Source organism: Gossypium arboreum, chromosome 11 (genome assembly GCF_025698485.1).
Source record: "Gossypium arboreum isolate Shixiya-1 chromosome 11, ASM2569848v2, whole genome shotgun sequence".
Classification (NCBI taxonomy): domain Eukaryota; kingdom Viridiplantae; phylum Streptophyta; class Magnoliopsida; order Malvales; family Malvaceae; genus Gossypium; species Gossypium arboreum.
In genome coordinates this window covers 5,653,469-5,674,842 of record NC_069080.1, presented here as the reverse complement: position 1 = coordinate 5,674,842, position 21,374 = coordinate 5,653,469, and the positions used below count along the sequence as shown (strand labels likewise).

Here is a 21,374-nt window from a genome sequence, read left to right as displayed (position 1 = left end):
TTATTAAAAAAAGTTTAGTAATATTGATGTATTTACTTTGGTTGGTGAGTGAACATCTCTAACTAGTAAAGAGGGGATTTGAAGCATTTTGCAAACGAATGTATGCTTCCGTCACTATCACTACCAATTGCTGCCCTCTATCACACGAATTTGGGATGGCCTAAAGGATCAAAACAACCTGGAGATTAGGATACTTTCACATATGTTATAATTGTTATCCACGAAGATAAATACATATATCAATTTTTGAATTTTCATTATCAAATTCCATTATTTGAATTGAATTTACATTTGTAAGTCTTTTTAGAAAAGTATGCCAATCCTATTTAATGTACTTCAACGAATTTAAACCCACATCCTCCTGCATTGACAATAATACCCATGCCGATCAAGCTAAAACTCAATCTGGCCAAGTTGATATTACTTTCAACAACTAACAGGGAACAAACAAATATTCCAACACTGTTCTGTAGTCATTATAGGAACTTCAATAAATCAAATTACATTAAAAAAAAAAAAAGAACCCTACAATACAAAGTGTACCTCATTTGAAGTACTCACACACCTTAACCACACTTCTCGTCTGCACAACCCACATAGCATGAATGCAGCTCTAAAGGATTCAAAGAACAAAAACCTAAACTCAAATCATTCCTTGAAAATTAAATAACTAAATTACTGCACAAAATAGCTTCGAGTATGCTTTGATTTTTTTTTTCATTCTAAAGCTTGAATAATTTAAAAGAAAAAAAAAAAAAGAAAGAAAGAAATCCTAAAACAAAAATTACCAATGCTTTGATCTGGCACTGGCAAATGGTGCTTCTCGATCTTGATGCTCTATCTACGAAAGAGACAAAATCCAAAAGTGGGTGTCCCGTTGTAAAGTATTTACTTGAAATAGTCTTGCCGGAGAATTGTGATAAAGCTAGGGGATGATTCATCTTCATCTTTCTGCTTCCACAGTTCCCCATTGCCTTGGATGTACCATGATACTTTTGGAGATAATGGGGTGTATAGATCTGCATATGTTTAAAAACAAGTAATTTCTATTATCATAACACTTTTAAATAGTTTATTTTAAATTTTATAACAAAATCATTTACTTCTAAAAATAACTAATAGTCAAACCATATCCAAGAATCAAATAAAAATTATATTGTCATCATACTGCATATATTTCAAGACTTCAAATTACAAATCCCACATTAAACTTTAAATTTTAAATTACCAACCTAGATATTGTTATACTAGCAAACAATTTCATTTCAATAATAATATCATTATTCATATAAAAGTAATCTCGATAATAGTAATGTAATAAATAGATTGGCTTTAGAAAAATGCTTTCTTGAAAGTTTGAAACTCATCTCTTATATAAGAACTGAATATGGAGATGACCTTGGGGGATTTGATTAAAAGGGAAGTAAGAAATCACTAACCATATGTAATGAAACATCAAGCACAAGCAATTTGGTCTAGTAAAAAGGTATAAGATTAGTCATTAATAAAGAATATCTTAAGAATTTCTACATACTTCTAATTCTACTTCATATTTTGCTTCTTTAAAATTCATGCCATAATTAGACACAAAACTCATGTGTCCTTCAATAGTGTTTTTCAACCTTTTATTGAGCTAAAAAAGGGTAGGGAATTGGGAGGCAATACCAATTAATTGATTGAGCTAAAGAAAAGGGTTGGGAATAGGAAATATGATAGGAACCGGTCCTATCGATTATTCTTATACATGCGTCCAATGCTGCAAATTTCACCGTGACTATGCTAAATGCCATTTATGAAAGGCTATAATATTTTCAATAGAATGGCAAGAAAGCTTAACAAATATACTTAAAAGTTAGGGGTAAAGTTTCACCATGTCTAAAAAGTAAGTAACTAAAGAGAGAGAGGTCTAGTTCAAATAATTGTTTCAGCAACAGCACATTGGTGGTTCTCACTACAGTTCCCCAAGTCTTTAGAGGTTTTGGTTCAAGATATATTTTGGGAAATTTGAGGGTGAGCTCCACTAAAAAATGCTTAGGAAAAGCTTCTACCAAAATATCTAAGGATTTACCAATATTTAGATATTTTGGTAAAAGCTTTTCTAAGCTGAAGCTCATGGTAGAAGTGTCGATATATTTTGTAAAATGTTAGGCTTTACTTAAAAATAGCTCTAAAATCAGTTAAACACACTTTTTTACTCCTTTAGGCAATATATTTTCCAAGGTTCAACAAAAGTTGTCCTCAAGTCCCATATAATGACACATTTAGAAAAAATAATGGATTCAAATTTAAGAAGCAGGTTCTCTAATTCAAAACAAGTTCCTCATGAGTTCATATATGAGAGATACCTGTGATAAGAGGAGTCTCTGGATCTCTTGTACTATGCAATACAGCAGTCCCAGATAACACTGTTATGAAACCACAAAGTTCAGATGCTATGCTGCTAGCACTTTGACCAGAGTAGTCCTACAAAGCGAGGAAAAGAAACTATAATAAGGACATAGAAATAGAGGTGTCAACCTATGCCTCACAGACATTCAAGTCCTTGTCCAATGATGCTCATAAGAAACAATCGCATGAAAAATTCATATAATTTATCAATGCATTTATTCCCCACAACAGAGGAAAAGAAAATAGGTACCAGTTTTCATAATTTTAAGCATATATGTTTCATTTTGCAAGCATAAGAATTAGGGATAATACCTAAACAGACATGATTATTACCCTAAAACTACAAAAAACGCATGAACTTAACCACATCTCAGTATATAGAATTTAGAGTTGTCAAAAGAAAATAATTGATTGTGGATCCGACAACCATGACAAATTCAGTGGAGTTCTGATCCCTGGATGTTTCTTTAGCATCCAAACTTAAGAAATATTCATGTCCATTAAATTCCTAGTCAGCCCCTCATCCACTGAAGCACCCATCATCTCAAGCGCATATTAAAATACAATAAGTATATATGCAATAGCAACTCAAAAGAAAGTAATCTAATTTGGGTCCCACAACCATGAGAAATTCAGCAATATCCAAATGAGTATTTATCCTCCCAAATTCTAGAATTACAGTTTTCCCCCTGAACTCTATCTCATGTACATGACCTCTAAGGAATTATGTTCCGTACTGCATTTAATATGGATCAATTCTAATATTAATGCTCATGATAGTCCATGCATTAGAAAATCCACTTGTGTGCAAACTCTGCGGATCCATGTACGTCTACATGGGAGAGAATAATACCTTAAACATTATTGCACTCGCTAAAATTGTGAAAGAAGTGAACAGTGCATAATAAATAGGAGAAACAATTGCCGTGTTGAAAGTATCCAATGCCTGCAACCACATCAAAGCATTACATAAATTTGAAACAATTTGGAACTGCAATTCAAGAATTGATTTCTCTTCTATTATAACCCCCTTTCAAGTTAAAGATGGCCAAATTTATTGTCATTTACTGTTGTTCCCATCCCATTTTGGGAATGCCTTCGCCATGTCTTGACCATGATTTCTTCTTATTATTTTTTGCATGTCCCTCTACTTCATATGCTTATCCGAGAATAAAGAAGGCATATCTGTTTAAAGCACAGATGTGGGACTGATAGTTTGAGGATTCCAATGTGACCATTTGGGTTTTCGTTTCACATTGCATTATTTTTAACCTTCTAGTTTTATTTTGGAGTCCAAGTATTTGTTAGAGTCCTAATTGAAATAGAGTTTTAGATCTGTTAGGACCAAGGGTGTTAGGAATCTACATAAATAATATAGAATATTATTAGAGAATCTATAAATTACTACTTTTGTGACAGTAAGATGCAAGGTGTGCCTAAGGGTCCTAGGAGAAATCTTAGGATCTCTCCTTTTCTTATTGATAATTTGATGCAATCAACTTTAGATTTAACTCCTAAGGAACCCTAGTCTAAAGCTCAAGGATCTATTCTCCTCCATTTTCTTCATTCAAATTTTACTTTTCTGTTTTTCTCAATAATTCAGAGCATATGATTCTTAAGAATAGTTCCTTGCAGCCATACAACACATACAAAGAGCAACCAACTGCTTTAATAGCAATCTCCAGTGCCTAAGGTTTGCAACATTTTTATGAATCTTTGAAGCAAGAAGTGGAATATTCCTTTTCTTCCCTTGAACAATTATATTGCAATACTTCTCGAATCAAGACTAACCGTTACCAAATTTAAAGAAAAATAACCGTACCAGTAATTTCTAGTTTGTTTACATGAGTATAAGATTTTTTTTTTTTTTGTTTCAAAGAGTCTTGTTTTTGAAGGCATCTATTATTTATATCATCAGTAGCATGTTGCTTCAGCATTATGATTTGTCATTATGAGACTAAGAGCATGCTTAAAATGCTCACCATATTTAGATAATTTAATTGAATAATGATACAGGTAATTGCAACCATTGCAAAGATCCAAGTCTGGAAGTATTTGGCCTGATTTGTGCCCTCCAATGTTAGCTTTATTGCAATACCAATTGCTTTTATGCTCATTACCTGCAAGAAAGTTACATTTATTGTCCATTACTTTTAAAACAGTGATGAATAAACTACATTCAAATTGATAAAAGTTTGACAGAAATTACTAGAAAGCAAAATGATAAAACTATTAGATCTCGAGATGCAGTTAGCTGCAAAGATGACATTTCTTACCGTCAATGATCCAATTACTGAGCATATTCCAATATACACGATTATGTTAGTTTGACCATAACGAGGTGCACAATACAAAATTAGTACCAACGCAGTAGCTATTGCTGAAGCTGTATACAAAAGAAAGGCTGGAAAAGAGAAAACAGATTCATGTAAACATATGGAAGCCAAGAATAAGATAATATAAGCATTTAATATCTGGTGAGAACTTTAGCAATCTACCTGGTTGAGTAGCAAATTCCCAAATTTCTTCAACTGAGCTAATAGAACGCTCCTCGGGAGCATGAAGCACAATGATTGTCGAACCTACTATGCACAAAAGGCATCCCAACATTCCCATTTTCTGCAGTTTCTCCTTTAACATGAAATGTGCTAAAACAGCACTGCCGAATTTAACAGGAAGTGAGAGAGGATCAGAAACAAACAATTAAGTAAAGTAGTTTCGATTGAAATAATAAATTAAAGTTCCAAAATCAACAAAGAAAAAAATTGTTACCTAACGATGATACTCAAAGCACCAAGAGGCGTTACCAAAACAGCAGGTGCATAGATATAAGCAACGAAATTGGAAATCTCCCCGATAATCACTGTCATATTAAAATGAATCATTTTACAAACGAAAGCATCAAATTGACTCGATTGAGCTAAACTTAAATTCTCGTCAATGAAATGCTGTTAAAAAACTCACTAGTAAGCATGCCAACCCACCAGAGCGGCTCCAACAAGTAGCCATATCCACCAGAACCTTATAGAAAGCGCGCAGCAAATAACAATCAATCAGATTCTCATATATATACGCATAAATGTATCCATACAAAGTAAAAACCTTAAAATATTAAAAAGAAGGGAAAATGAAACTTACTAGCACGGGGGCCGTTGACACCGGCCTTTCGGAGACCCTTTTTCTTGATGATAAAGCTGGAGCCAATGAAGGCGCTAGAGACCATCGCCAGAATAAAGCCCTTGAGATTGCTGGAGTACATCTATAAATACATGTATACACATGCATTCATACATATATATACAAAGAGAGAGAAAGAGAGGGAGAGATTGATTTCCCAACTATGAATTCAATAATAATATGCTGATTGGAATTCGATCCGTCTCGTTAGATTACAGCAATAATATGCTGATCGAAATTGGATTCGTCTCGTCAGAACCCTAGACCGCTTCAATTCTCCTCTTTTGTTTTTGGTTAATTTTGAAATTAAATGGTGTTGGCTGCGGGTTTGGCAGAAAGGTCGTTTAGGAGAACGTACTTTCTCACCTGCCGGTCGTCATCACCTCTCCCTTGACTATCCACCTGCCACCTGTCCTCTGCTCTTCCCGTCCATTATCTATATTATTATTGTAGAATAATAATTACAATGTACTGATATTCTAATTTTTTTTTAATTTGACGAGGTTAAAAAAATTAATATTCTTTAACCGTATTTAAAAAATAAAAATTAAATAACTTTCTAATCGACTGGTGAAATTACGAGTTTCACTATAATAGTCTATTATTATATATTATTTGTTATACCATATAAAAAGCCCAACTCCACAACTCTATCTAAATTATAACGATATAATCCATATACCGCTTTGCCCTTAGAGCTTGAGCTTGGTAAGCCCCATTTTTGGAGACCGCTTCCCTCTTGGAGCATAAGCTTGGTAAGCTTCGCCCTTCAATCCCTCGCCCAAGCATCACTTCTCCGGAGCCTACACGATTTAAATGAATATATATTATGGAGGTATGTTCTCTCAACTAATCTCTTTGAGTTAAGTCTAACTATATTTAAAATTAATACTTATCATCCTGAACTACACTTAAGCTTAATAATAGAACCTACAATCAACCATTCTTTTCCCTTGAATACCCCTTAATAGGGAGAGAGCCAATGACAACAATATACTTAACTTCATCATGTCTAAATTTCTTTTCATCACCTCTTTAACTTTCTAAGAAGAATGGCTCTTTACATCTCTCGCGATGTGAATCACCTCCATTATAACAACTCTTTATACTCCTCGTGATGTAAATTGTTATCATAAGTTACCTCGTACTTTTATGTTATAACAATATTATTAAAGGAAAATTGTCATATATTGATTAACTAATAATTCCGTTGTTATTACATATAATAAAGGTTATCAATGCCTTTTTTGGAAGGACAAAATTGAGATAATAATATTTCCCTTTAAAGTGACAATATTTCATTATTGGCAATAATTTAAGAAGTTATTTTGATCATTCGCTCCTCGAAAAATATAATCTATACTTTTTAAGAAAATATGTTATCATTTTGTTTTACCTTTTGAAACTAGTATGCATCAATTGTTATGGTTTACACCGATAAAATATTTATTTATATATTTGAGAGAGCCATAATATATTTATAAAAACTAAACTACAAAAAGAAATTAAACTTTGAGAACACCATGGACCTCTAACCTCTACTACGCACCGCGATTGCACGTGGGCGTATAAAAAATCTAATACTACTGAATTTGATGTCCTTCGTTGATGGTTCGACCGGTAAATTAAGTAAAACGTAAAATTATTTTATAGATAAAATAAAACTTGTACCAAAAAGAAAAAATAATAATAATAATAATAAAATAAAACCAACTAGGCTTGCAGTGTCGCACATTGACTTGCATTGAGAGAATCAAAAAATATAAAAAATTATCTTCATTAATTATTTTATAATTAAATTATGTACTTAAAAAGTTAGTTCGCCAGTTGATTTATGGCTCTAATTTTTTTAAAATGAATTTAACTGTTATTTAAAACTGTCTCCACGTAGTCGCGTGTCAAATTACTATCTCTATCCAATTTGTTTTAAAATAAAATTATTAGTTCCTTTATTTTTGTTTACAGCTTTATTCGACGTGACTGGGCTCGTAGGCAACCGGGTTGGACTTGGATGAGAAAGAGCATGCAAAACATAAGGTCAATTTAATGCTTAAATCTCTTAGTATCGAGAGGGACAAGAGCTTAAAAGAGTAAATGAAAATAGTGGAGTTAAAAGTTTTACTTTAAAAATAAAAAATTCAGTCTTTAATATAGAGTAAATTGATTTTTAATTCTATTTATTTTATATTAAAAAATAGTTTTTATATGTCAATATAAGATATATATAGTATATCACATGTAATTGTCGATTATTCGCCAAGGCGTAATCACTTTTAACAATAGAAATAGATAAAATTTTTACAAAAATAATCGGTTTATTCTTTAATCTAATATACAAAGATTAATTTATTAATTTTTAAATAAAAATAAGATACAAATTGACTCTTAATACAAACACCTCCATAATATTTTTACCCAATGGTGAATGGTAAAAAATTTCCTTTGTTTATACCTCTCTCTTTTTTTAGTGATTTATAAGAACATAAAAACTTAATAGCAACATAATTAGCATGACTCAAACCCAAAACTAAACCATACCTAAAGTAATAAACTTTCTAACTATCAAGCCAACATCTAGACTTTCTTATACCTCTCTTCTTATAGTTGTTTAGTCTCATTTTTATTCCTTAGATTGCAGTTGAGTTGGTTATTTTGCATGAGAGTTGCAACTTTATTCTTTAAAGGAAGGTCTTAAAACTTACATTTATCTGACAAGATTTTATTTAAAACACTTGTTGTTCTACTTTTTGTTAGATTTAGCTATTTGTCAAGTTGCAATGTTTATCTTGCAGCGTCAAATGAAATATTGTTGTAGGTAAAAATCCCCTTTAAATCGTTTATTCTTTAAGCTTTAAACTTATTTTTTTGAGTTGATATATTTATTTTAAATAATATATTTAAAAATTTATTTAATTTATTAATTGAGTCTTATCTCAATTTATATTGGCATTGTTATAATGTAGGAGGACGTAGATTCGAGTGCTTTGAAACGCTTTATCTTTTTATTTAAAAGTTAAGAAGAATTATGAATAATTCTAAATATTATATTAAAAAACAAATATAATAAAAGTATATAATAAGATTTATGCTAAAATTATTATTTTATTTATAAATTCAATTTAAAATTTATATCAACATACTTAGAATTAAGAAAAAAGAAAAAAAAGAGTTAGTTCTAAACTTTCGGGAAATCGACCCTGAACAAATATGTTAAGCTTAATATTTGACAAAATTTTCATTTAAAGTCGTTTACCTCCTTAAATAAAAATATACATTAAATAATAATATCTATATAATTCTTTTATAATATATTAATTACATAGAATTTTTAAAATATATAAAAAAACTTAATATATTAAAAATTCAAAGTAAAAGCTTAAAAATTATATAAAATAATTTTAATTTATGATATTTTTATATTATAAAACGGATAAATATTAATATTATACATGAACTTTGATCCAATATGCAATGCCATATATGAACTTTGATTTTGTGCAATTTTATATATAATTTTTTAATTTGAATTAATTTTCACAAATCACTAATAACATTATTGAATTAGTACCATTTTACATTACTATATTTACATATACAAATAATTATGTTAATTTGATATGAAAATAAATAAATATATTTATTCATTTTAATACATGTAATTGAATCAAAATAAAAATTTATGTATATATAAATTATAATTCAAGTTTTACGTTTATAACTACACTAAATCAAAATTCATATATAAATTTAATATTTATCTCAACATTATTCATCCTCGTAGAAAATATAAATAATTTAAAAATAAATATATTCAAATTAAATGTTGATGGAGGTTGACCGGGTTTAATTCTAATCAACATCATTCAACACTCAACAAATGGTCAATGCTTATATGACTTTTATGCCACATGTAGTTGAGTGATTGAACTATGTTACTGTTGACTAACTATTGATTGACAAAAATACCGAAGTGAAAAAAGTAGTTTAAGTATTAATTTTGACTAAAAAATTTAAGTACTAAAATTATCAATAAATATTTAATTCATTTAAATTTTAATTAAAATGTGACTTTTCAGCAAGGGTATTGTGCAATGAAATCCTAATTTATGTACTATTTTCGAAAAAGAAAATAGGTGACCAAGTGTGGAAAACACTATAGTTTAAGCTTTTAAGTAATTTTACTGACTCCTTTAAAAAAATAAATTATTTATTCAACTGAAATTAAATTAATTTGTGATATTAATATTTTAAATTTTTATGGAAAAAGGTGTATATATGTTAATTTTTACATGAGAACGTTATTAATTAATTATTTGTCGAATTTATTTAATTTTAATTAGGAAAATCTTTTATTCATTGAATGGTTGAGACTTAAAAAAGAGAATTATTTGACACGCGTAAAAGAAAAATAAAAAGAAATAATAACGAAGACAGCTCACCTCCAAGTGACATTAGACTTACCCAGCAAGAGACGCTTTTTAAGGAAGCTTTGGACAGCCCCTCATGGGGGCATGGCGGTGCTGCTACAAGCTTCAATCAATCAGCCCAAGCTTTAAAAAAGAAACTTCATTTTATCCTTTCTGTAGTAATTATTTTATCTGCAAAATCCTATCTGCGAAATTCTTAAATTTATATTTTATTTATATATTAAGCTAATAATAAGCTTTACCATTTAACATTGCTATAAAGGCAAGAAAAGAACGAGAAATCTCCAATTTTTTTCCCTTTTTCTGGTAAATTGATCCTTTGCTTCGTCTTTCAGTCTTTGCCTTCTAGGGTTTATCACTTGTTCCTAAGCTTCCTTTACGTCGTTTTCGTCTTTACAGGTATGTCGTGGTCTGGATTTCTGAAATTAGATCTCTGTTTTACTTTTTCTTTTTTCTTTTTTTTGAGAATTTATACTTATACTTGGTTAGAAAGATATATAAGATTGGAAGTATTTGAGATCTGAACCTATTTAAGTGAAGGAATGGCTGAATTAAACTCCAGTAGTAAAGTATGACATAACAGAAGAGAACGTTAGAGTAGATCCAAGATTTTTGCCTTTTATTATTCATATTACTTTGTTTCCTGTAATTTTGTTATTTGTCCTTTAGTGTTATAATTCTCACGAAAATAATCAGTTCAAGTCAAGTTACTTAGTTTGAGAATTAAGTGTGTAGGAGAATGTATAATTTTTTAATATAAGCTGATTTTCCCAATTAACTCTTTTCTTTGGAGGAATTATGTGTTTCTCTTAGATATATATATATATATATATATATACACGATGATGCTGATGATGATTATTTCCATTGGCTTGTAATATCTCTACTTTAATGTATTCCTCAACTGAGATTTGTTGTTTGCAGAGTAACGAATGAAACTGTATGCAATTCAGAGTCACTGCTAGCAAGGAAAAGAACCGGTCAGTCTATTTTCTCTCTTCTCTTATCGGACGTGTGTATGGTTACTCCAAGGAGTTGAGGAGTTCATTAACTAAGTGAACGAACCTCTACCATTGATTTGCTTATTCTTAAGGCCTTTCTTTCTATTGCATTGGTGCATGCGGTTCTATCGTGTGATTTAATTGCCCAGTTTACTTTTTCCAATACCATTCTTTGAGTTCTGCATTTGTGTTTGAGAACTCCTTTAAGTTTTATGTTCTGCTGTGTGAAATACCAGATTATTTATATGCTATTCGCACTCACAGCACATATTCATGTACTATGTATGGTTGTGAATACTTACGAAGTGGTTGCGGACTATTCTGAAAACCAGTTCTTATTATTTATACAATGAGTTAGTTCAGCATAGGTTTACATAAGATGGGAATGCCGGTGTTAATGGCGAAAGAATTAACAGATACATAAAAAATGTAAAATCTGTTGTTATTTTCTATTAAGAGTTGGTTCTACCATATTAATTTCAATACCGTTAAGTGCTATTGAAAATTCTATCAACAGTTTTCAACCAATCAGCTTGGTTAAGTAAAAATGGAGAGCAAAAAAAGCACAGGACTAATAAATACCTTAAAGTTGGGGACCATGCTGCTAGTGTTTTTTTTTGAAGCACTGTTTCTTTATATATATGTGTGTGTGTGCATACCTTAGACATTTGTATTACCTGATAACGTGTAGATAATACTTCAAGTCCACTAATAAATTTTCAGAGTGATAAAAGTTGCTTCTTCAATTGTCATAAACATTAAAATGACTGAGGTATCTGTTACTAACCCAATGTCATACGTCCGGAGATTACTGTTTAATGTTTCCCAACAAAATTGTACTTTCCAATAAGCACATGACAGATGTGAAGTGCTAAATGCCTACAAATTTGAATTATATATTATAGGCATAATCTGCAGCATGCCAAATACATGAACGGAAGGCTTTAGTTTGAGCTACTTATTCTCATCTGAGTTTTGTTTTAAAGATGGCTTTATAACTTAGGTTTGGAAGTTTATCAGTCCTTCTGATTTCTTAATATGTATATGCTGTGATCTGCTTGTGTATTTTTTCCATCCTTACCTATTCATGTTGTATTTTGGGTTGCTGTCGGTGCTCTTAAATTTCTATTTGTTTTATTTATATTCAGAAATAAGCAGAGATGGCTGCTGAACTGGTCAATTCTGCCACAAGTGACAAATTGGCTGAGATGGACTGGGCAAAGAACATTGAAATTTGCGAGTTAGTTGCTCGAGATCAAAGGTAGATTTATTTTCCTTTAGTTTTTTATTTATGTTGAAAATGGTCACTAAGTTATGTTGAAATTGGCGCTACAATTCAGTCTTTTGGGTTGCCTTCATTTTATTAGAGTTCTTCTTTTCCTTGGTTTTGTGTTTTTCTTTTTGTAATACAGGCAAGCTAAAGATGTTGTTAAAGCAATTAAGAAACGATTGGGGAGCAAAAACCCAAATACTCAATTATACGCTGTATTGGTTAGTATACCCTATTTTTGCTTAATGACAATATGACATTATGTTATTTTATATATGGTAAATACATTCTCTAACACCTACTTTTGCAGCTATTGGAGATGTTGATGAACAATATTGGTGAAAATGTTCATAAGCTGGTGATTGATACAGGCATTCTCCCAATTCTTGTGAAGATAGTCAAGAAAAAGGTGTGAACTTGTTCCATTTCTAAAAACTATTTGCTTTTCATGGGTTTTTTTAACAATTATATTGCTCTTCTTATTATTCTTTCTTTTGTTGCAGTCGGACTTACCAGTGCGAGAGAGAATTTTTTTGCTTTTGGATGCTACACAAACATCTCTTGGTGGTGCTTCTGGAAAGTTCCCTCAGTACTATTCAGCATACTACGATCTGGTGGTAGGTACAGACACGAAACATGTGTAACCCTCATACGTTGTACATTTTGGTGGATTAGAGAAAAAGTATCCTCTAGGAACCCTGTGCTAACTTTATGAGTTGTACACAATTTAAAAGTCTTTTTCTTCATTTGACATAATATTGATGTTATTCAAAGCGTTTACGAGGTTTGGTTTGATCATATGATTGCTGCTTTTTATACGTTTGTTGTTTATGTTTTTGAATAGGAGGTTTGTAACTTAAGTATACACTCTTGGCTCTTCATGAGGGTATAGTAGTTTAATAGTATGGGTAGGTATGTTGTTGGGACTTGGGAGTGCTGCTGTTGAGATTTTTGTACTTACTTCTTGATTGTGGTGGAACAGTGAGGGCGAGGGCCTTCATTACTCTTTGTCTTTGAAGTCTTTTGGCCAAGTTTAACTAATTATTTCTCAGTAATTTAATTTTTCTCATTTTTCTCTAAGCAAATTGGTTTTGCTTGTTTCACCTTTCTTTCTTCTATTTCGTTTATTTTACGTGGATTCTTCTCCTAAGCCTTCTCCTCAACCTACATTATAGATAAACTTCCTCAATATAAATGCACTAAAAAATGTCTGCAGCTAATTCACTATCTTTGGCCCTCATTTTTTTGTCGGTTAGCAACATCTAAACTGTGTTATTTCCTTGATTCCTTGTACATTTTTACAACCCTTTGCTCATCAAAATGCTAAGAAGTTGGTCCTATTCATGGGCTATATTGTGAAAGTTTCAATATCTAATTATAGTTACACCATAAATGATATATTAGGGCATGACTAGATGTTTAATTGTTTCTTCTTAGCTTTCTCAAAGGATGGTTATGAAATGAACAGCTTGGTGCATATGAATTTACCCCAACTTCAGTATTTCATATAGCTTTCCATTATCAAAAAGTGTGCTTATGCTTCATAAGGTGTTTCATCAAATAGCAGTTATACTTCAATACTAATGTTTTAACTTGTTTTCCTGACTGTTTAAACTCCTGCATAAGTGATTTTCTCTTGTTTGTTCTTTACAGCACACTTAATTAGCACAGATACATTGAAAGTGAATATATCAATAACTGCATGTTTCTATTTTTTAAATCCTTCCAGAGTGCTGGAGTAGAATTTCCTCAAAGGCCTCATGCAGCACCATCAAATCCACCTACTTCACAACCAATTAAAAGTAATACGCTTAATGGTGAACTTGCCTCCGCCAGACAAGAGGCAGTTGCAAAGGAAGCAGAGCCTCAGATTGTTCCCGAGTCCAGGTAACCCCACCCCCCCAAAAAAAAAAGTTTTTGTGTGTTATCTTGTGGAGAAAAATTACTATTTATTCCATGTGAATTTGTTTTTAGCAATCCATTGTGCCAAAGGTTAAAACATGAACTAAATTCTACCTTACTAAAAAAATAACTCCTTGGAATATAGACACCATACGACCACATTTGAGCTTCTTTCTTTGCTGTCTAAACTCTAAGATGCTTATTCATTTTTGGAGCAGTTGGGATTTGTTTGTTTTTGGGCTATATCTGCACAAGTTTCTGTCAAAATTTAATTTTATGCTTGCTTTTTGCTAAATAGATTGACAATGCATTTAATATGAGATCTTGTCTTGCCTGAAAAACAAAATTCCTCAAGTCTATTTTTCTCTTGCCACAGTATTATTCAGAAGGCTAGTAATGCGTTAGAGGTTTTAAGAGAAGTCCTTGATGCAGTTGATGCTCAAAATCCTGAGGTATGGGTGATATTTCCTTGCTTTATTATTGATGTATTTTATTATCCTCAGATGCATGTATGAAAATATGAGCCTGGATATGCCATTTTTGACTACAAAGATATGTTTCTTTTAGGCTGCGAAGGATGAATTTACACTTGACCTTGTGGAACAGTGTTCATTCCAGAAGCAACGAGTGATGCATCTTGTGATGAGTTCTAGGTAAGGCTGTTACGAGCACAGTAGATTTTGGGTTTTAATAAGTCATCATCCGTTGTGTTGTACATGTCCATGAATAGATGAACAGAGAGAGGAAGGGACTTTTACTTTCTTTTAAGTTCCTTTATTTGAATGGCAAGGGACCAATGGGTACATGTGCTGGCTATATTAATTTTTACTCCCAAGTGCTAGGTTAGACTAGGTGGCATGCAGTAACGTATAAAAGTGATTATTTGGATGAATGGATATGGGGAGTCTAGGTATGTACAAAGTTGCTTGCAGTTTCATGGAAATCAAAATTTCAATGATTCTTTATAGTTCATTGTATATATGATCATATGCTAGTTATCCCTAGCTTTAAGATTATTATTTTTGAAGTGGAATTACTTCCTACACCCAAGCAAATTCTAAGCTAATTGTCCAACTTGGAGATTATTTGTTTCTTGTCTTCAAAATGCTAGGATGCATGTGGCAAATTCATTATGTTTTTTAATGCAAAATGCATATAGAAGTCCACTATTATGGTATTGTAACTCTGTTGGATGCTGTCTTTTTATATTCAGGGATGAGAAGGTGCTTTCTCGAGCAATTGAATTGAATGAGCAACTCCAGAATGTTCTTATCAGACATGATTCTCTTCTTTCTGGGAGGACTACTGTTTCTAGTAGGCCGCCATCAACTCTTAATCATTTCAACCATGAACAAGAGGAAGAGGAGCCTGAGCAACTCTTTAGAAGGTTCGTCTATCTTTCCAAGATTCTATCTGCTCGCTGTTTGAGATGACTATGTTAGGTTGGTCGATGAATTCTCTCAAAAGCTTAATAAAAGATGAATGGTTAATGTTTTGCAAGAGGATCCGTGTATAAAATGAAGTGGATGCTAGAGAAGGATTAGAGAAGCAATAAAACACAATAGGCAACAAGACAGTAGGTTCCAGATTCGAACTTGAGTGTTATACCTTGTTATTTTGGAATTTAGATCATCAATTTTCCAAAAAGCTGAACTATTCCATTCTAGTTCTAACAGATGGAATAGTGATGTATAAAGGGATAAAGTTTTGGTACTCTATAGTTCTTGCAGATCATTGTTGGTTGTATACATTGATGAAATTGTTTTGTTTCAACTGCAAAACTTTATAGGATACGAAAAGGGAAAGCATGTGCAAGACCGGAAGATGAAGAGTGCTCTAGAGAGCAGCCACACGTGGGTTTGTATGGATCAAACATTCTGGGAGAAAAAGAACGGCTAAACCGTCCACTTATTCGAACATTGCCTTCGGAAACATCATATGAAAACAATGCACATCCTTCAGCTGTTGCAATTCCTCCCCCTCCTGCAAAACACATTGAGAGAGAAAGGTACTTTCAGGAGAAAAAGGTTGACGGTTCTGCTGTGGCTGGTCATATGAGAGGCTTGTCATTACACAGTCGTAATGCTAGCAGTTCTCGTAGCTCCGATTTCAGTGACTAACTAGAGGTAGGTGCCTTTCCGCAATTTCTGTTTGCAAAATATCTTGGTTTTTTCTTTGACTGGAGATGGATTTACATTGCCGATGCTGTCAGGTGTCAGTTGAAAGAACCTCAAGATATTTTAATCATGTAAAGTGTCGTTACAGTCGGAGCCTTTCTAATTCAGTGTCCTTTATTGCTCGTCTGGAAGGTGACCGACTGTTCCATTGAGTCGTGGCGTCTGAGTTTTTCACAATCCTTCTGTTTGTAGGAGTGCTTGTAAAGAGGATTCCTTTCCAACATTTTTGAGTATAGACTCTTTGATGGCATGGCTATTATCTTGGACTCTTTAGTAAATGCACAGTTGTGATGGTACCCAGACACGGACCTTCATATTCTTTTTTTCTTAAATTCGACCATGGCTTTATATTTGATCATGAGTATAGAGAATGAACTTTTTAAATATACAAAAAGTCATTTGGTAAATTCAGTATACTTGTTATCTGTGTATCTGACATTTCCGAGTACTCTCCAATAATATAAGATTATGCACGGGTTAAAAGCTTCGCAAACGAGGGAGGAGAGAAGAATTTAGGGTTGTTAATTAATAATCAATAATTTTCTAGTAACACTAAATTATTAATTACCACATGAAATTTATGATATGGAGACCATACTTGAATTTAGGGTATTCTTCTTCTAAGTAGACAGACTTGGTAAATTGTTTGTAAATATTTATAATTTTTTATTTAATATTTTGAGATTTGTTTTGTATTCATGAGGCTTTTATGTAAATATTTACACTTAAGAAGCTCAATAACTTATATAAGTTTCAAAGTCATTATTAGATATTTCAAAATTTTAAAATATCTGAAAATTTTATTTAATATAAGTCGGGTTAAATTTTTTTAAATTTCAATTAATGATCTTCAAATCGTAATTTAACAATTAATATGTTATTGAAGGATTAATATCTATAAGAGTTGTTTTAATCCGAAAATTTATAACATTCAAAATTATTTATAAATATATATTTTAAAAAACTAGACTTTTTAATTCGTGTAGGTGCAGTAAACAAAAAAAACTGTATATCAACAAGTGATATAAATATAAAAATTTTAAATAACTATTTTATAATTTGTTAAAATTGAGCAACCAATTTAGGTGTATTTACCCATTATGCACATTATTTCAAATATTGAGGTGAAACTTAAACCTAACAGTTGAACCATAGACCTTACCATCGAATCATAGAGTATTTTGGTAAGGAACTATGCACAGTGAGGTAGTTAAAAGTTACATTTAGCTGATATATCTAGATAAATATGCCTATATATAATAAAAAAGTCAACTGTCATCTAAAACACAAGTGTTCAAAATTACATATAGCATTACATACCCAATCCGACAATAGTATACGATTATTTTCTAGGACCATGACACTAGATGTATATTCTTCAAAACATGTCACATACCAATCAAACTTGTACCCAAAGAATTATCCAGATAAAATGAAAACACCATTTTCTTCAGCACAACAAAAGATCATAAAATATAGTCCAAGTCTAGTTCAAGGCAAGCAACATATTGATCCGACAGAGTTCTCAATTCCATTTTCCAGAGTATATAACAATAGCTAAAAACAAGACGATAAACTAGTTTCGGGAAGACGATAAACTAGTTTCGGGAAAACGATGAATGGAAAATAAAGAAAGCTAACTCAAGAAGCCTCAGCGGCAGGTTGGGTCACTCCAAACTTCACCAACAACTTGCTCAGAGAATCAGGTGAGCAAACCTGGTACTTCACATTCCCAGAAGGTGTAAGAAAAACCTCAGCCAGTTCAAGTTTCTCCGAAGTAAGGCTGGTGCTGTCCATGGTTTTACTCAGCACCTTCAGCGCAAGTTGAACGGCTTCTTCCCTTGTGATATCGTCCTTGTAATCTTGTTTCAACATTGACTGAGCTGCTTGATTATTGGCACCGATAGCTGCAGCTTTCCATCCACTGTAGTTACCACTAGGATCACTCATGTAAAGTTGGAATCCGTAGTTCTTGTCCCATCCTGCAAAAAGAAATGAAACACCGAATGGGCGGAGACCACCAAACTGGGTATAACCCTGCTTTGTATCACAGAGAGATTGAACCAACTGTTCAACAGGCATTGGCTCTTGGTAAGCATATGTGTATCGTTGAGCTTGCACCCTAGCAGTGTTGATTAGGATGTTTGCATCGGACATTATTCCCGCCACAGCACAAGCAACATGATCATCAATCTTGTACATCTTTTCAGTAGATGTGGAGGTTTGAAGAAGCTTGGAAGTAACTTTCTTTTCACCAACCAAGACAACACCATCCTTTGATAATATTCCAATCGCAGAGCCAGCATTCCCAATGGCTTCCATTGCATACTCTACTTGGTAGAGACGGCCTTCAGGGGAAAAGATTGTTGTGCGGCTATCATATCTCCGAGACATTTTTTTGTTAAGGCTGACCTACACTTAAATTAACTAAAAACAAAAAAGGAAGGATAAAAAGACACAGTTAAACCATGATTTTTTCAAGTAAAAAGTGAATACTGTTGCCTTCTATCCAATCAAATACAATTTTATCACAGAAATTTCTTTCTTCACAAAGAGTCAACAGATTTCAACTTTAAGCAGCAAAACACCACTAATGCAACATCCACATCTCAAATTCATGCATCAAGAAATCAAGGAACGTGTAATGTGTAAATCATGCCTCCGACATGCCAAAACAACATCAAAGAAAACCCGATGATTTTCCAAAATCAATGTGCACAAACATGTACTGAGAGCAATGTTATATTTATTATATATATTTTCCTCCATTTTTTGTTAATTTGAATCTGAGGCATTTAACCAGACCGCCAGTTCCTAGTAGCACCTATCCATTCCAAATCAAAGCAGTTCTCAATAGACCTTAAATTTAACTCATCTTAATCAAGCACATTATTTCTACCTACGATCTAAAGTATGGTGTAAAGAAATATCACTTACAAGCCCAGACTTCTAATTCTCAATTAAAACTGTAAATCTTTCCAGCTGTACGGAAATTAAAAGTGACCAACCTTAAATCTATAAACAATGGAATAAAAAAAGAACATTACTTTCTTTCCTGAAAAATTAAAATCAGAGATCATGGGAAACTAAAATTAAGAAGAAAAAAGACCATAAAACACTCTTAGTCGGACAGCGTAGAATTAAATATCTTAAATAGATATTGATCTTCCTTGTTTCTTTCAAATTCTTTTCTCTCATCCCTTAAACATAATCATCAATTATCCCAAAATTAAACGATAGAAAAACCCTAACGCAGGAACCCTTAAGTTCCCGATCATGTAATGGAGCAGAAATATAGATAAATCAACAGCCATTTTCAAGTCGGAAGCGACAGTGTGAAACCTTCTTTCAGTGGACGGTTGCTTAAATTTCAAAAGAGATTCGAGCATCTTCACAGACCGAAACAAGAACATTGACGAAGCAGACAAATAAATTTAAAAGAAAGAAGAAAGACTAACCTCAAGCGCTTTCGGACGGTGGATGAAGAGCAAGAGAGCAAGAGAGCAAGAGTTTTATTTTGGGGGAAAACTTGGGAGAAGGGCAAGCCACTGACTTTACGCCTCGGTAGAGGTGGGCTGGGCCATGTTTCGGGTCTTAATTGGGTATGTCCATATCATTTCAGCCATGATCATTCTCTCTGGTCCATCATTAAAATTGATTAGGCGCGTTGCAGAGTTCGGTCAAATAATCGTCTACAAGGATCTAATCTAATTATGGTAACATATTCAACCAATTATAGTAAGTTGTTGACGTGGCCACGTAAAAATTTGAAATTTGGCATGCATTGTTCATATCCTAAAAGTTGTCATATAATTGCTCAAACATAAAATGAAAATTACACAATACAACTATTATTAATTTCTTGATAATTTTTTGTATTATTACCGATTTAACTAATTAATTTTAGAAAAAATAATTTTAATGTGAATTAAAATACATATTAATTCCTAACTTGAATAAATTTTAACAAGAGTTTATTTTTAACTTGAATTAAAATTAGTCGGATTGAATTAATTTTCACAATAACTAATATAGAAACACAACAAATATGTTCTTAAATTTAATTATGTTATTCGTTTTATAGAAGGAAAAATATCAAATTTGGCAAGAATTAATTATTGAATAACCTATGTTATTAAATATTGCCAAGTTTTTAATGTTCATTAATTTTTATTTACATTAAGAATTAATTTTGACATGTTTTATACTGATAATGTAATTTTTTTTTGTGAATTATAAGAAGGGCAAAATCCTAACAACAACGCGATTAGTATAACTCAAATCCAAGTCGCACCTGAAACAGTGAACATCTTAACTATCAAACCAACACACGAGGTTCATATCGATAATATGTTCTTATTATATTTTGACAATAATATATTAAATTCAATCGTAATAAACGTTAATTAATTCCTATGTTATAAACTGCAAATATTTACAGCATGTTTATAAGAAATAATTTTTTATTTGAAAATTTTGATTTTTAACAAAATTATTGAATCTAAATAATATTTATTTTTATAAATAATAATTATTAAATTAACTAATTTCAAACTAAATATAATATTTACAAAATGGAAATTAATTTTTGAAATAATGTTAAGATTGTAAGAATTTTAATGCATTATAATAACTTTAAAATGAACTCTATCTATTGGTTAGGTGTTCATGTTATTTGGGAATAATTTAAGTTTAATTATCAAATTGCAAAGATATTAACTTTAAAATGTTTTTAAAAGTTAATCTAAGTTTTATGAGAAACCATATTTAAATTTTTATAACAATTTTTCTTAACAATTTATTTTTCGTGGATGATAAAGCATTTTCTTAACAATTTTTAAGAAAAATAAATTTCTCAATTTTTGCAATATTAAATTTTCCCTTTAATTTATATCCATCATAATACAAACTATCATGATTTTAAAAATTAAGCATTCAAATTATAATGTTTTTAATTTCTTAATCATATTATGTAATAAATTATGTATCAAATTTTAAACAAATAAATATATTACATTTTAATTAATACACA

At 31.5% G+C, this 21,374-nt stretch overlaps 4 protein-coding genes across 10 annotated transcripts in view; 1 reads left to right on the top strand and 3 right to left on the bottom strand.

Moving 5' to 3' along the window:
* The window catches only part of LOC108474002 (xyloglucan endotransglucosylase protein 34), a 60,249-nt gene that overhangs the window by 33,980 nt on the left and 4,895 nt on the right, over positions 1 to 21,374 (bottom strand). The window lies entirely within an intron of this gene.
* LOC108473399 (probable magnesium transporter NIPA6) lies at positions 453 to 6,089 on the bottom strand. 2 transcript variants are annotated; one of them, XR_008274707.1, is made up of 10 exons: positions 5,527 to 6,089; positions 5,353 to 5,409; positions 5,161 to 5,251; positions 4,887 to 5,047; positions 4,665 to 4,792; positions 4,371 to 4,508; positions 3,242 to 3,334; positions 2,346 to 2,463; positions 789 to 1,019; positions 453 to 613 (listed from the first exon to the last, which is right to left on the bottom strand). XR_008274707.1 is itself a non-coding variant. In XM_017774935.2 (9 exons), exons 1-9 carry the CDS (start codon positions 5,645 to 5,647, stop codon positions 889 to 891), a joined length of 1,038 nt encoding a protein of 345 aa, XP_017630424.1. In that variant the 5' UTR covers positions 5,648 to 6,088; the 3' UTR covers positions 453 to 888. The 2 variants fall into 2 exon arrangements, 1 of the variants encoding a protein (XP_017630424.1); XM_017774935.2 differs by having other exon boundaries at positions 453 to 1,019; positions 5,527 to 6,088.
* Positions 9,967 to 16,749, top strand: LOC108473398 (TOM1-like protein 5). Of its 5 annotated transcripts, none has more exons than XM_017774932.2 (12): positions 9,967 to 10,391; positions 10,917 to 10,972; positions 12,142 to 12,254; positions 12,406 to 12,484; positions 12,574 to 12,672; positions 12,767 to 12,880; positions 13,993 to 14,150; positions 14,542 to 14,617; positions 14,733 to 14,818; positions 15,379 to 15,552; positions 15,955 to 16,291; positions 16,535 to 16,749. In XM_017774932.2, exons 3-11 carry the CDS (start codon positions 12,154 to 12,156, stop codon positions 16,283 to 16,285), a joined length of 1,218 nt encoding a protein of 405 aa, XP_017630421.1. In that variant the 5' UTR covers positions 9,967 to 10,391; positions 10,917 to 10,972; positions 12,142 to 12,153; the 3' UTR covers positions 16,286 to 16,291; positions 16,535 to 16,749. The 5 variants fall into 5 exon arrangements, with proteins under 5 accessions (XP_017630421.1, XP_017630420.1, XP_017630422.1 ...); XM_017774931.2 differs by having other exon boundaries at positions 16,378 to 16,749; XM_017774933.2 differs by having other exon boundaries at positions 9,967 to 10,298; positions 15,955 to 16,749.
* LOC108474019 (proteasome subunit alpha type-4) lies at positions 17,787 to 19,963 on the bottom strand. The gene is made up of 2 exons (XM_017775883.2): positions 19,801 to 19,963; positions 17,787 to 18,769 (listed from the first exon to the last, which is right to left on the bottom strand). The coding sequence occupies exon 2, from the start codon at positions 18,734 to 18,736 to the stop codon at positions 17,984 to 17,986; it is 753 nt and encodes a 250-aa protein (XP_017631372.1). The 5' UTR covers positions 18,737 to 18,769; positions 19,801 to 19,963; the 3' UTR covers positions 17,787 to 17,983.

Bases quoted from the DNA above. Each gene is read 5' to 3' on its own strand.
- LOC108473399 (XM_017774935.2), bottom strand. From the start codon at position 5,647: ATGTACTCCAGCAATCTCAAGGGCTTTATTCTGGCGATGGTCTCTAGC. The intron at 4,793-4,886 runs GTAGATTGCTAA...TCTCTTTTCCAG, and splicing joins GGAATTTGCTACTCAACCAG to CCTTTCTTTTGTATACAGCT. The intron at 1,020-2,345 runs GTATCTCTCATA...AAACATATGCAG, and splicing joins AGAGACTCCTCTTATCACAG to ATCTATACACCCCATTATCT.
- LOC108473398 (XM_017774933.2), top strand. From the start codon at position 12,154: ATGGCTGCTGAACTGGTCAATTCTGCCACAAGTGACAAATTGGCTGAG. The intron at 14,151-14,541 runs GTAACCCCACCC...CTCTTGCCACAG, and splicing joins CAGATTGTTCCCGAGTCCAG to TATTATTCAGAAGGCTAGTA. The intron at 15,553-15,954 runs GTTCGTCTATCT...AAAACTTTATAG, and splicing joins CCTGAGCAACTCTTTAGAAG to GATACGAAAAGGGAAAGCAT.
- LOC108474019 (XM_017775883.2), bottom strand. From the start codon at position 18,736: ATGTCTCGGAGATATGATAGCCGCACAACAATCTTTTCCCCTGAAGGC.